Source organism: Convolutriloba macropyga, chromosome 5, assembly GCF_964194025.1.
Source record: "Convolutriloba macropyga chromosome 5, txConMacr16.3, whole genome shotgun sequence".
In the NCBI taxonomy this organism is placed as follows: Eukaryota; Metazoa; Xenacoelomorpha; order Acoela; family Convolutidae; genus Convolutriloba; species Convolutriloba macropyga.
In genome coordinates, this window is record NC_134472.1 from 36,468,543 (window position 1) to 36,482,446 (window position 13,904).

General features: G+C 35.5%; 1 protein-coding gene across 1 annotated transcript; it reads right to left on the bottom strand.

The window, feature by feature from the left end:
• Positions 1 to 226: 226 nt before the first annotated feature.
• LOC142339365 (phospholipase A and acyltransferase 5-like) lies at positions 227 to 2,569 on the bottom strand. The gene is made up of 3 exons (XM_075389367.1): positions 2,421 to 2,569; positions 1,220 to 1,747; positions 227 to 424 (listed from the first exon to the last, which is right to left on the bottom strand). The coding sequence occupies exons 2-3, from the start codon at positions 1,412 to 1,414 to the stop codon at positions 227 to 229; spliced, it is 393 nt and encodes a 130-aa protein (XP_075245482.1). The 5' UTR covers positions 1,415 to 1,747; positions 2,421 to 2,569.
• Positions 2,570 to 13,904: the final 11,335 nt, after the last annotated feature.

The following is a 13,904-nucleotide window of genomic DNA, read 5'->3' on the forward strand; positions in this document are numbered from 1 at the left end:
GCATTTAAAATTTTGTCCTGACACCGATCAAAACTCTAGTAATAGGAACTGATAATTTGTTACGGGACCATTGAATGGACAGATCAACGGGAGTTAAATGTGCATTTTTGCATATTGGGTTGGGTAAAATGTCACTTAAATCAACGCATAATTAGATGACGAGTAACGGCTGCACATAGTTAACCAACCAGAGTGTATGACTATCATAACTACCAATTGTTCCACACTACCTGCACATAATGGCGAACTTTTCACAATTGTTCCAGACGAGGTCAAAGTCCTGCTCTGGTTCTTCTAACTGGCCCATTGCATACTGACAGATCTCTTTGATTGGGCGGGGGTTGAACCCTTCTTCTCCGTCCAGGTAATTGTCAGCATAGTACTCGTTTCCACATGCAACATCTTCTATCTTTGATATTGTCACCTGCAAACATGCAGCAACAATGTGAAATAAACAAAGAGAATTTTATTGTACGCTCATTTAGATTCAACTTTTGAACGCGTTTATAGCAATTGCTTTATTAGACTTTGTGTGGGTGTTCCGCCCTCAGTTAATTTTGACCGTTTGTAATATTTGTGTTGCGATTGGACGTCAGAGAGCCCAGTTAATCAGCTTTCTTCAATGACGTCAGTGTTTGGTGGTGTTTACAAAAAATGTGACCTGATAGGTTCTTTTGGTACAATATTCATTGGATGCCCTTTGCCCACTGTTGCTCCTTGCCAACAGTTCTAAACATTGGTGAAATTTTCCTTACAAATCTTTTGCTGCCGAAAAATGTTAACTATTTCGAAACATTTACTCAAAGTTAGACATCAGCATCATAACATATTTGTGTAAAATTAGTCAGTTCTCATTATTGCGATCACTTCCACAGATGCGATCACGTAAATATTTGAAATCAGGGACATAATCCTCCGATTCAAAATTAATTTTTTGCTACCAATAATAATAACAACGTAATGTTCTCTTCATTCCTCTCCAAATTAAATTCGACATAATCAATTTTTCGCCTTACCGAGTAATAGTAAATTAAACACGCGTAATAGTCAACTAAACAAGCATTTGGATTGATGTCGTACATCTGTGCTTATCCAATTTTGAACTGTACATCATATCATATAAATGGTACAATTTAAGAAATTCAACTGTATTCTTTGCTAATCATGATATTTGGTAAAAGAAAACAATGTTAACTTAATAAATTCCAATTAGTAGTACCTGGACTGGCATGCTCACTCCCAGACTCTTAATCATGTTGACTTCATGGTTCTGTCCGGGTGGAGATAGATGTACCATGTCGTGTTTGGACACACAGATGCCCCAGTGGGAGTACAGCCTCCTCTTAATCCTCACCATGTCCCCCGGTACAGGCATTTTCATCGTGTTAGGACAACTTTGTTTGTTTGCAGACATGATTTAGAGACTTCCCTTTTTTCCTCGAAGTTCGTTCTCAACGATCTTCCCCGAAAAGCTGTGTAATTATTTGAGAGGTATAGCAATAACAACCAGTTTTATCACTACTCCAGCAGTTCCAGCAGTTTATCACTACTCCGGCTGATGGTCTCTTTCGGTTAATTGAAGTAAATTATTTTGACATACGCTTGTAATCAGATTTGCTTAGCTGAGCGATTCGTTGTTTCCGTTCACAAGTTACGTCTTTAGTTGCCTTGGATAATGATTTTCTGCCGCATTGAAAGTCGCGATTTCTGATTTTTTTCAAAAATGGCTCCAATTAACGGGTAACTCCTAATTGCGAAGCGTATAATAGAACATTGTTTTTCAAAACCTAAGTATAAGCTAGAACAGAATCTTTCTCGCCCGGGGGACTTAATGCCCTGACAACAGGGCATTTGCGCCCGAGTGCTGAGCATGAGGCCCGAGGGGGCCTAAGATTTTGTTCTAACGTATTTAGAGAATTAAAGGGTACGAAAATTGAATTTCAATTGAAAGTGAAGCTAAGCAGGTTAGTGAAAGAAAAGTTTTCAATTTTTCTATTTTTTGTGTGCTTCACAGCAACTTCAATCATCTTTTTCTCCAACTCATCTTCACTGTTGAAATTTTTTGACCCAATAGACCTTTTTGGAGCAACTTTAAGATCAGAGACAACAATATCGCCAGATAATTCAATATTTCCACCACTAATAAGTTAGATTCCTCTTCTTTAAGTCTAAGTTCAATCTTTCCAACTAAGCTGTCTGCCTCGAAGTTTTAGTGACCCATGAAATTGTACCCTGGGTTCTCTAAGGCAATTACAGATGAAAGCCGAGGACACTTGCGCCCGAGGCTGACCTCTAATTGTCGAAAGGTTCCACGATTTATATTCTAACTTCGGTAACTTTGCTGTTTCTCGAGACACAAAAAGATAAAATGCTGAGTAATTGAGTTAACTAATCTTCGAAAAACAAAAAATTAATCTTACCTCTGTTTGCTCTGTTGTTGAATTGAATCCCCATACTTGAAATATTAATGCAATTAAATTGTTGTGGATCAGTTGTTGTTTTCTTGTCTTCTTGAGCGGTTTTTACAAAATTGAGTAGAAACAAATTTTATTTTGTGTGAACTATACAATTTAACATTACGTTGAATTAATGGTTTCATTTTGTCGGTTTTGATAACTTTCTCTTGTGAAATTCTATCTCGTGGCCATTTGTGAACATCGAATAACAAAATAAATTGTACAGATTGTTTTAGTATAAAACGACGCGCTTGGTTTAAAAAATGCTGAAATAATTGGTTTTGTTAGAAATTCAGTAATTATCCGATAACTTTTCTGGACTACAGCGTCAAAAAAATTTGCGGCAACAAGAGAAAAAAATTAAATGAATTGCTTTCCAATTCACAGCAGTTTCACAGCCTTGTACCTTTTAAATTTTTGCATATCATTTAGCGAAAACATGCAAGTGACGTTGTTTTGCACCCATTAATATAGCTGAATATACATACCCAAAAGACCGCTGAAAGTTATCTATCCGCGATACAAATTTCATTTTATTTGATGACGGTGACGTTCAACTATGCCGACGTAATACTATGCCGATTATAAGAGTGCCGAAAATTTTTTCAATTTTTCACCCGATAAATTTCTAAACCAATCAAATCACTTTAACTGAAATGAGCGCAAAAATTTTTGAACCAATCACAATGAAGTTGTGAGATTTTGGATTTTATTATTTATTAGGACAAGATAATTGGAGGGAGAAATATTTAAAACAAACAATGATAATTGCTGACCACGGCCATGCCTCAGCGGCCCATGGGACTTGATATCAATCTATCACAACCGAATACTGACCAGCGTGTCCTAGTTGCATTGAAAACAACATTCGGTTAGCATTAATTGATAATAGCAGTTTCGGCAATTTTAGAATCAATTTCAGTTTCGGCACTCTTAAACGTCGGCATAGTATTACGTCGGCATAGTTGTACGTAATCTTTGATGACAACCTACCCGTGAGAAGGGTGACGTTCAACTTTGCCGACGTAATACTATGCCGATTATAAGAGTGCCGAAAATTTATTCAATTTTTCACCCGATAAATTTCTAAACCAATCAAATCACTTTAACTGAAATGAGCGCAAAATTTCTGAACCAATCACAATGAAGTTGTGAGATTTTGGATTTTATTATTTATTAGGACAAGATAATTGGAGGGAGAAATATTTGAAACAAACAATGATAATTGCTGAGCACGGCCATGCCTCAGCGGCCCATGGGACTTGATATGAATCTATCACAACCGAATACTGACCAGCGTGCCCTAGTTGCATTGAAAATAACATTCGGTTAGCATTATTTGATAATTAATTGGTAATAGCAGTTTCGGCAATTTTAGAATCAATTTCAGTTTCGGCACTCTTAAACGTCGGCATAGTTGTACGTAATCCGTAAAAAGCACTGGAAATTGTTTATTCTGCTAACTGCTGAGATGATAGCTTTTCTGTTACCCAATGGATTGTTTCGCTAATTACTATTCAGAAAGTGGGCAATTGTGAGATTCTAAGTTTCCTGCTACTGTCGTCAATTTTTCGTAATTCACGCAAATTTTTTGAATTTGTTTGAACACCATTAAAGAGCCGTTATGAGCAATTGTCTGAGTTTGCATTTCTAGTTTAAGCAAAGGGCGGCATTTAGATTTGCTTTTGATATTGATACCAGCAAGTAAAATTAGAGATAATTAAAAAAAAATTAAGAGCCATCTTTAGTGTATGAAATTGGAGTTTAATTGAGTTTTTGTTTTGTTATCCGTACTGTGTTAACCCAGTTGGTTGGGTGTTCGGAGTCTCTTCTTTTTGCGAAAGAAACTTAAATATCAACAGCTGTTGAAGCGTAGCATTGTTTTTGTCCTTTAAGATGCCCGCGTCTAAGTACTGAGAAAAACATATTCACCTGTTGATCGAAAATTGGAGAAAAATGCACGTTTGGACTTAGCCCAGTAGATCAGATTATTTGGAGTGATACGCAGGAGCGCTCTTTGTAACATTAGTAGTTACTTTTTTGTTAAGTTTTAAATTAACACAGAATTCTTGATATCTTCTTGCAAGGTCACGATGCTTAAGCACAGAAAAGAAATCCGAGTGCCACTATTTGATAACCGTTGCATGTTTTAGTTGCAAAACGTTCCGATAAAAACTCTTTAAATTGATTTACTTTGTTTGCAAGATGATGCGACGTTTTGATAGTATTAGAAATGTACCTTTTCCCAACTGAAAACAGCTTCGGACAGTTTCTGCATTTTAGTTACCATAAGCTGGAAACTTTTTAGCATAAGTTTTCCGAAATAATGAGCAAAAACCTGTAATTGAATTTTATTTTGGCTTTGTCTTTTCCAATAACATAGTCGGCTATAACAAGATCGGATCGTATTTTTTAAGATATCTTCTTTATATCAGCCATGAATGATCACTAGCAACTACATGATCTTTTAGCTGCTAACTGACAAGCTACCAGGACCTCAGTTATTAATAGACTTTTTTGGAGTTGAAAATTTACAATTAGAAATTCTGGGTTCATAAACGATCATTGTTATCATCACAAATCAGCCCGAATAACCAATGGCATCACACTGGCTTCCTTCTTGAAAATGTTTTTTGAGATAATACTTCCTGTTTTTGCATTCTGATTTTTCCCGCCACTGAATTCCAACCCGTTTGATAAAACATAACCTTTTGAGTTCCCCACTCGTTGGGCGAGTCGTCAAAAAATTATCAGTATAGATTGTCCCCGCTCATGGGTGACACATTTCTCAAAGCCGACTCGCCTCTTAACTGGCGGGATAAGGATTCAAAGATTTGCTCACATTTCATATGTGTCCATAATCTCGCATCCCCTCCACGAATTTCTGTTACAGAGACTGATTGAGATAGCCTACTGAAAACTAACGACAACCCCGCCGGCTGCAAACTTCTGTCATCAGCCAGAGTAGCAATTCATTTGAGGGTTTTACGAACTGTCTCTGAAACCCCCCCAAACGACATGAAAACCAGAGGGATGAATTGCATTCCGACTTCAAAACATTTCGAGGGGTACTGTTCGTGCATCCTGTCCTCAGCAGCTGACAGGGCAAGACCACTCTTCTCCGACGCATTTATACTGAGGCTTGATTTCAAGGGAGAGATGACGGTTACGTCCAATGCTGCTGGTTGACCAGCATTCCATACAAGTAAAAAATGTCGCCCGGTCTGGAGTTATTGTCGGGCAGTAAACTCTTCTGTTCAGATGAGAGGCAAAAGAGCTCCCGATCAAGCTGATATAAATTTGTCTCCTATACGATCATGACAAGAGATCATATCACCCCGACCATGGCAAGACACGGCATGATCGCTCATTACATCTGGAGTCTCAGATTTACAAGAATGGCATTTTCTCTCGTTCTCGTATAATTTAACAACCAGCGGATAACCAGGCACTACACTGCGGTAAAGTAAGAGAATGCAAACGAGCTTTTTCTCATGGAAATTTGCTTTCCTAACAAGCTGCTGCAAGCTAAGTTATCAATTTCTTTCTCAATTTTTCTTTGAGCGGGATGTGTCGCCTCAATTTCGCCCTAATAATCAATTGTCTTAACAAACCAGATGTCTGAGTTGGGAAATGGCCTGCTAGTTTTTCTATAAGAACACAGGATTGAAAAACAGAGGCAACGTATGCAGCCTGAACCTGATCTGCTGATCGTCTTATTCCTACACCGGTTTTGTTGATTTGGGGGCATGCTTGGTCCCAAGAGGTATTTGACATCAAAAATCCCAGAATTCCTTCAAAGATTGCACACTGAACCGAATCAATATTTCGTAGGATTTTCTTTGATTCGTCCGAAGTATAATTGCATCTCAAAGTGTAGACCATTTTGGGGGCACCAATTCAGAAACGCAAAATACCAAGGGCACATTGTGGATCGTCCACATATGCTAAATTGTCTAAATGTGCCTTTAATTTTGTACGCACTTTTATAAACAGGAGGAAAGAAAAGCATCAGACCCTATTGCAGCTACGAAAATTTAAATTTTATCTACACAGTTTCTCTCGATCAATCTTTCATTTTTCGTCATGATTTCTATTGACCATAGCTCGCACTTATCCTTCCTGAGTTCGAAACCTCATTTTTCTCCTAATTCTGTGAGAATTTCCAACGCGTTGCAAAGTTTGATTTCGGTACCTGCAATAATGCTGTCATCAAGATACCAGCAATGTTGCCAGAGGTTTGATAATTTGCTTTCAATTTCGTACATAAGGGCCCAGATGGGCAATGAAAACAAAAGTGGACCCAGTGGATCTCCTTGCTGCACTCGTGACTGTTTGTCAACAGATGAGATTTTGAAGTAAAAAACATTTTGCTTCAAGTAACAAAAGGATGCAAAACACATTATACTAGACATCCAAAACTTGTTGAGCCGAGCAATTGAATGCGCTTCGCCGAAGTGAATGCGTTTCTGAAAACAATTTGTAGTATGCCTCCGCTTTCTGTTCCCTCCGTTTTTTCGAAGTTTATTTTTGTAGCATGTACTATGCTCTTGACTCCTCCCCTGACAGCAACTCTCAACTGCTTTGCTTGAAACAATTCAACCGCCTCTAAGGCTGCTTCTTTTGCAATGCACTTGGCAACGAGGCGCCGAATAACTTCACCCACAGCAATTGGTCCAATGCCACTTTTTTTTTCAATGCTGTTAATGTAGCATTACAAAAAGGTGAATTCACGAAACTTGGGGCTGGCTTCTGGAGGCCAAAATCACTAATTTTATTAGGGAACTCATTGCCTGCTTGGATTGATTGCAAACTGAAAAATTGATTTCCTGGAACAGATGCTCTGGATACATTTTCAACGGCCCAGCTGCTGTGAAAATTGAAAATGACTGAAGCTGTAAAAAGACTTTTGCTTCATCGGATTGAAAAGCTTTGCAGCTATAGTTTTCCATCAGATCAAGAATTTAGTTTTCCCGGGGATGCAGTTCTTCGAGTTCAATGAGGGTTTTTCTGTTGTCGGGTGCTATCCTCTCCGATGATGAAATTTTCGCCACGCGACCGAATTGTGTCTGCAGTCAAAGTGTTCTCGCTCGGGAGGCAAGCGCTTCCATTGTGTTGTTGCTTTTAGTTTTTTCTTGTTTTATTGAAGCTGCTTCCTACCAACGGGCAGCATACTCACCCGATCTCCATTGCTCAAATCTATTCATCACTGAGTTTTCCTGCTGCTGCTTATGTTTTTACCCCATCTGTTGGGAAGACGCAAATGATTTTTGCTAACTGCGAAAAACTTTTTCCAGTTATCAACACAATCAGGATTTGAGATGCAGTCTTCTATGATTAACGTAATCATCCTGGACCATGGCATGCGAAATTTCAAGGTGATATAGCGAAGGGTTGGAATTCTTTACTGCAAATAATTTTCAAATCTGGTATCTCCTTTGGATTGTCACTTGAGCCTGATGAATCAATTCCCCTTGTTGCAGACTGAACCAGCTCGTCTATGCGGGTAGATAGATCTTTCGCTATCTTTTTCACTTGACGAAAGTTGAGTGAATTGTGAATAAGCCCAAATTGGTTTTGGGCACACCCATACATCGTAGTTTGAAACTCCCTGCAGGCACCTCACCTTGGTCATGACCAGGTCGTGCCCCAAAAGGGTGACTTTATATAAATTATCTTAAATTATGTTTTTTGTCGGGATAAAAGGCGATAGGCTCAAAACTGGAATCAGGAAACAAGATATGTCATCGTTAATTGTCAGTTTACTTATCTGCTATGTTAAATCATTTGAGGAGTCTGACAAAATGATTCTTTTTGAACTACTAGTGGTTTGTTCCTGTGAGTTACTTTTTACGGAAGATAAAGAAACTGGCACTTTTTCACTAATTTTCAAAGAACATTGAGTAGAGGGGTATGAGTTATCGATTATATCGTGGTTTTCTTCAGACTGAACCAGATGAACCGAAGGTTTTATTGGTCTTAGGTTATTTTTCATGGTCCAAACGATAGAACAATTCAACAGGCAAAGCACTCCGTGAATTGTATGTTTTCACTGGTCTGAAAGGCAAAATGGAGTAGGAGTGGGGCTGAGGGTGGGCTGCAAAGTTTGGATCCATCCGGCTTTGACGAGCTTTCACGGCCTCATTTTGATAATCTGCCTTCACACATCCACACGAGAATGCAAATTGAGAAGACAAAAAACGAAAGGGTTTTATTATGGGTCCTAAAGTTGCAAAATATAGTTTGAAAGATTGTTCCCAAAGATGGTCAAAGATGGTCTATTCGAAGTTGGTCTCTTCGGATCACGGATCACTTGCAATAAATTAGTATCGGAAACGGTTTTTGAGTCAGTTGAATTTTGCTGGAATTTAAACCCATTTTTTTTCAGATATGATTTTCAAAGATGACTTTTTTTTGTGAAATCGAAAGTTTGAAATTTTTTTAAAATTTAGCCGTCTTCACCTCGAACGGTAATAAAAAATTGCTGGAGAGTGATTCAAAAAATTACTAACAATTGGAGTGCACGAAAATTGCAGATCTGTTGTGACAGAACATGAAGAAAATGGGAAATGCGTAAGCAACAGATTGTTTATTTCCGCTGTAAAAATTGTAAGGAAAATTTCAATCTTTAAAATTATTTTAAATTCAAATTCTCTGAAAATTTTTTAGTTTTTTTTTTTAAATTAGAGGAAGTTGTTGGTATTTATTGCCGTTTTTAGAATATACTTTTTTCGATTAAAATCTTAGATTTTATTGCTTCGGAAACATGGAAACCTGTTTACATCCAATGAATTAAATACACAGCTTCACGGATGGCATCCGAAACAAATTTGCTACTTCACGTGAAAAAACAATTGGGAAGTACAAATAAGTTTGATCGAAATCAAATACAATATGTAGAAAAACGTAACACATGATCTATTACAATTACGCTGCAAAATGACAAAAAATTAGTCTTTCATGCTGATTTTGTGTTAAAATTAGCATTTTTGTTTTCTCAAAAAATGATTTGTTGATGATTTTTAGGGAAAAAATGTGAAAAAGTTCAAAACTGCCTTTTTTGAAGTTGCTTTTGAACGCCGTGACATTTTTTGACCTTTGGACCTGTTGTTTTATAAAACTAAGAAAAATTTGGTTTTGGATTTGATGAAAATTTTGTTAAAATGGGCATTTTTGTTTTCTCAAAAAATGATTTGTTGATGATTTTTGGGGAAAAAATGTGAAAAAGTTCAAAACTGCCTTTTTTTGAAGTTGGTTTTGAACGCCGTGACATTTTTTGACCTTTGGACCTGTTGTTTTATAAAACTAAGAAAAATTTGGTTTTGGAATTGATGAAAATTTAGTTAAAATGGGCATTTTTTGTTTTCTCAAAAAATGATTTGTTGATGATTTTTGAGAAAAAAGTGTAGAAATCAAAACTACATTGTTTGAAGTTGCTTTTTAACGCCGTAACATTTTTGAGTGGTTATTTGGGACAAAACTTGGAAAGATATGTTGAATAAGTTGTGAAAAATTTTTAGACACGTATTTATTGCTTTACATACAATAACAATGAGAACAAAAATTATTTTGTCCCCCGACAATAGGGATCTTAAATAATTTTTTTAAAAAAAAACAGACCTGCAACCGTTTTGGCGTGGAATTGCTAAAATACGGGGGAAAATTTTTGTTCCTGCCTTTAGATTTGTTTTTTTTTTGCAAAAGTTTAGTTACTTATCTTTTTCGGGAAAAGTAAAAAATTGATTTTTATGGAGACTGAACAATATAAATCATTTATGTGATTTTTTAACCAAAACCCTTCCCACTTTTCGAAGTTTTGATTGTGCGAAATTTCAAATTATAAGTTTAAAATCTTGTATAAAAATTGTTCTCTTGTTTTCATAGCTTTTAAACATTAATAGGTTGGTTTAGTCTGGCATCTGTTTAGAAAAACGGGTCCAGATCAGAGTGAAATTTTGATTTTTGGTTTTCGTTTTTTAACCAATTTTCCGGCAATCGAAATTTTGCAAATCAGACAACTTCTTTTTACTTTTGAAAATGCCATCAAAATAGGGTTTACAAATTGATGTGTTTTGAGCTATTATTAAAAAGTTTATGTCTAGTTTATGACGCAAAGTGTCATTTTATTTGGATTTATGTAAGGATGCATGTATGTAATAAAAAAGATAATTGACCAAGTTCGAAAAACATCTAGTGACTTGAAATTTTTTATACAGGACTCTCTAGTTCGAGTTGGCTGGTTGCTTGGATGCGGAATCTCGGATCATTGCGAACGGTACGTAAGTATTTTACATCTGTTGCCGTGTAATTTTTTTTATCTTTGGACCTGTTGTTCAATAAAACTAACAAAAATTTGGTTTTAGATTGATGAATAAGAAATTCGCTTGATTGCAATTTTTTCAAGATCTACCCACTTGGAATTGCAAATGCAAATGCAAATGCTTTTTTGCTTATATTAGAAACTTCTTTCGTTTGTTAAGTCTTGTTGTTTTGGCCCACTTTAGTGGGGGAGGAAATCTATACTCAAACGCGGGTTTGTGTTCAGTCATTTTTGGCCGATCAATGTATTTGTCGTAGAGGGTTTTGAGTAGTATCAAAAGAAAGCCCGTCCAGCTTAGAATACATAACAAAAAATATTTTAATTTCGTTTTTTTTTTTCAGCAGAGGTACCAAGTTTTGTGAACATTTGATTGACTTTTGGTCTTATTGTTCCCACTTTCCGCAGTTTTACGCAATTTTTGCAAGTTTTGCTAAAATTATGTTGAAATTTTTGACGATAGTTTTTTTGGCTTTACCTTTTAAAATCAAAAAGTGTCGTTGAATTGTTTAATTTAATTTTTGCCTAATTTTTTTCTAATTTAAATTTCTCAAATTTCATTCTCTTTTTCATCAAAATTGGCACGAATTAAGCTTCTTCAGTTTATTTTGTTTATTTTTACCGGATTAACAACCCTAATAATTGCTAAGACAATTCTCTTTAACTCTCAATCCGTTGGGAGTCTCCTTAAAATAAAGCTTTGCTGGCTTTTTGCCAGTTTAACTCAAAAATTAATGCAAAATGCATAATTTAATTTTAATATTTTTGACTTTTTTCTTCAATTTACCTTGATTTATAATATTAAGAACAACGTATTCTTCCTATAAGACAAACAGCAATAGCAAAGCTGTTTCTGGTTTTTTCTTTTTTCTATCATTGAGGATTTTTCCTCGTGTCACTTTAATGATAGGTCAGATATCAGACTATTGGCACTTTAAAAATCGTCGCAAATAAAAATATTCAGTGAATGAATTACTGCTTTAAGTTTTTCGACACCGTGTTCTTACAGAAATAAATTGAATTTTTTTATTTCTGTCGTTGTTTGTTGTTCTGTAATCAATTGACATATTCTGGTCAATCTTAGATTCTAACAGCTGCCTATGAATGAACAAGGGAGGCTATTTACTGATTTCAGTAGATAGCAAAAGTTTTTCATTACTTTTAAATCAAATAATTTAAAAAATGTATAGAGCTATTTTGAAATTTGTGTTGCTACCTATTCTCATTAACTAAACGTCGCAAATCAAATTACTGGTGTTGAATAGAGGAAGAATTCAACGTATCTAATGTTTTTAGTGCATTGCTTATTGTTTTAACGGGTTCAGTACCGAAAGACAATTCTTTATTTTTTTGTCCATTTATCGTTCTTTTTGTATGGGATATTTCAAATAATAAAATCTCAGTGGCATTTTTGAGCAATAGAAGACCCTATTTGTTAATTTCATTACTTACTGTTTTTAATGACTTTGAAGTTAATGGTTTTCGAAAAAACAAACAAATGTTTTTTTAACTTCTCCTTTTTTGTTCTCTTTAATATTTTTACCTAGACTCATCATTCAGAGGTCACATATCTCTTTTTTTTGTGTTCAAAAGAGGCGCAGTTATTTATATCTTGATTTCTACGGATTAGATTTTGGTTTTAATAACTTCAATGCCGTTTTCTTACAAAGATTGATTGATTTTTTTTCGTCTACATTAGTCGTTTGTTTTTGTAGACGTACGAAATATTCTGGATAATAACAGGTCGCAAAGCATTTACATTGCGTTATTATTGAACAGAAAACTATTTGAAGATTTCAATTGATGTCTAATGGTTTTCATTAATGGAAATTTTTGGTTTCAAGAAAACAAAACTAATTTTTTTAACGTTGTGGTTTTTTGTTCTATTTTGTCTACTTGTTATCTTTGTGGTTGTTTTTTTTCAAAAAACAGACATTGAGTTTTGTTTGTCTTGTCTCGCAGTCTTAATAATGGTAGTTCTCATTAATTTTTTTAGTGATTTGAGTTGGAACCAATTTTTTAATTAATACACCAATTTTTTTGATCAATTTGTGAGATTTTTTGATAGTTTTCTTTCTCTTCCTCATTTGGTAGACAATTAAGCCTAACTTGTGGATAATCGGGGTAGGGACATGTGCGAACGCACATTACCGAGTCTCCTTGTTTTTTTTGAACAGTGCCAAGTTTGGGTTACTCAGAACAAAAATTTTGTCCGAAAATATGGACAGGCTCATAACTTTTAAATTGAGGAACTATCAAATTCAATCGATGTTGATAAAAATTCCGAACCATTAAACTGCAAAATACAAGGAGAGTAAAAGTATCTCAAATACAAATTTAATAAAGAGTCTTCATATTCTCGTCTTTTAGGCGGTATATGGTGTCTGAAGAGTGAAATTGATACAAGCGCCGCTATTGGGCATCTGCTGGGTGTGTTAAATCCAAAAACTCATTCACAAAAATTCTGTAAATGAATGAGTCACGTGTACAGCGTTATCATTCAATCAGTCAAATATTTTTAAATCACAGTTAATTAATCGAATGTTTCACATTTGAATGCATCAGTTAAATATATCCCCGCTCCTTTTTTGAGAAGGTTATTGTTGTTGTGAGTTTTTGAGCGAGCGGTTCCCTCCTCACTTTAATAAGAACAATTTTAGTTACAAGGAAGACTTATTGAAACCATTCGAATCGCCTTTTGAGCGAAGTTTAATGCTTGCTTTTAATGTAACTTGCTAACTTCTTTCCAGCTTTGAAAGGCTTAAGTGCCTGTATTTTCATCTGCCTGGCAATTTGCACAGTTGCGTTACCTTTCATCGATTGAAATCGATAGAGTCAATCGGCTTTAACAAAAATATTCAAATATCAATTTCTGTATTTTGTTTTTTCATAGTGGTAAAAGTATTGCAATGTTGTATAGATAGAAGATAGTAAAAAGGTAAACTCTATAGTAAAAGTAGCATATCTCTTGATTTATTCCCTTCTCAGATCTATTTTATCGCTGGGTTTCCATCTATTAGTGTGCCTATGTGTCTCATTTACCCCTCAACCTCCGATTGACTAATTAACGGGGACAGGAAGTGGCCTGGCGCTGCTTTGATTGCTTTCTTTTGCAACATTACTACTCAATC

Bases quoted from the DNA above. Each gene is read 5' to 3' on its own strand.
- LOC142339365 (XM_075389367.1), bottom strand. From the start codon at position 1,414: ATGTCTGCAAACAAACAAAGTTGTCCTAACACGATGAAAATGCCTGTA. The intron at 425-1,219 runs GTACTACTAATT...GCATGTTTGCAG, and splicing joins GAGTGAGCATGCCAGTCCAG to GTGACAATATCAAAGATAGA.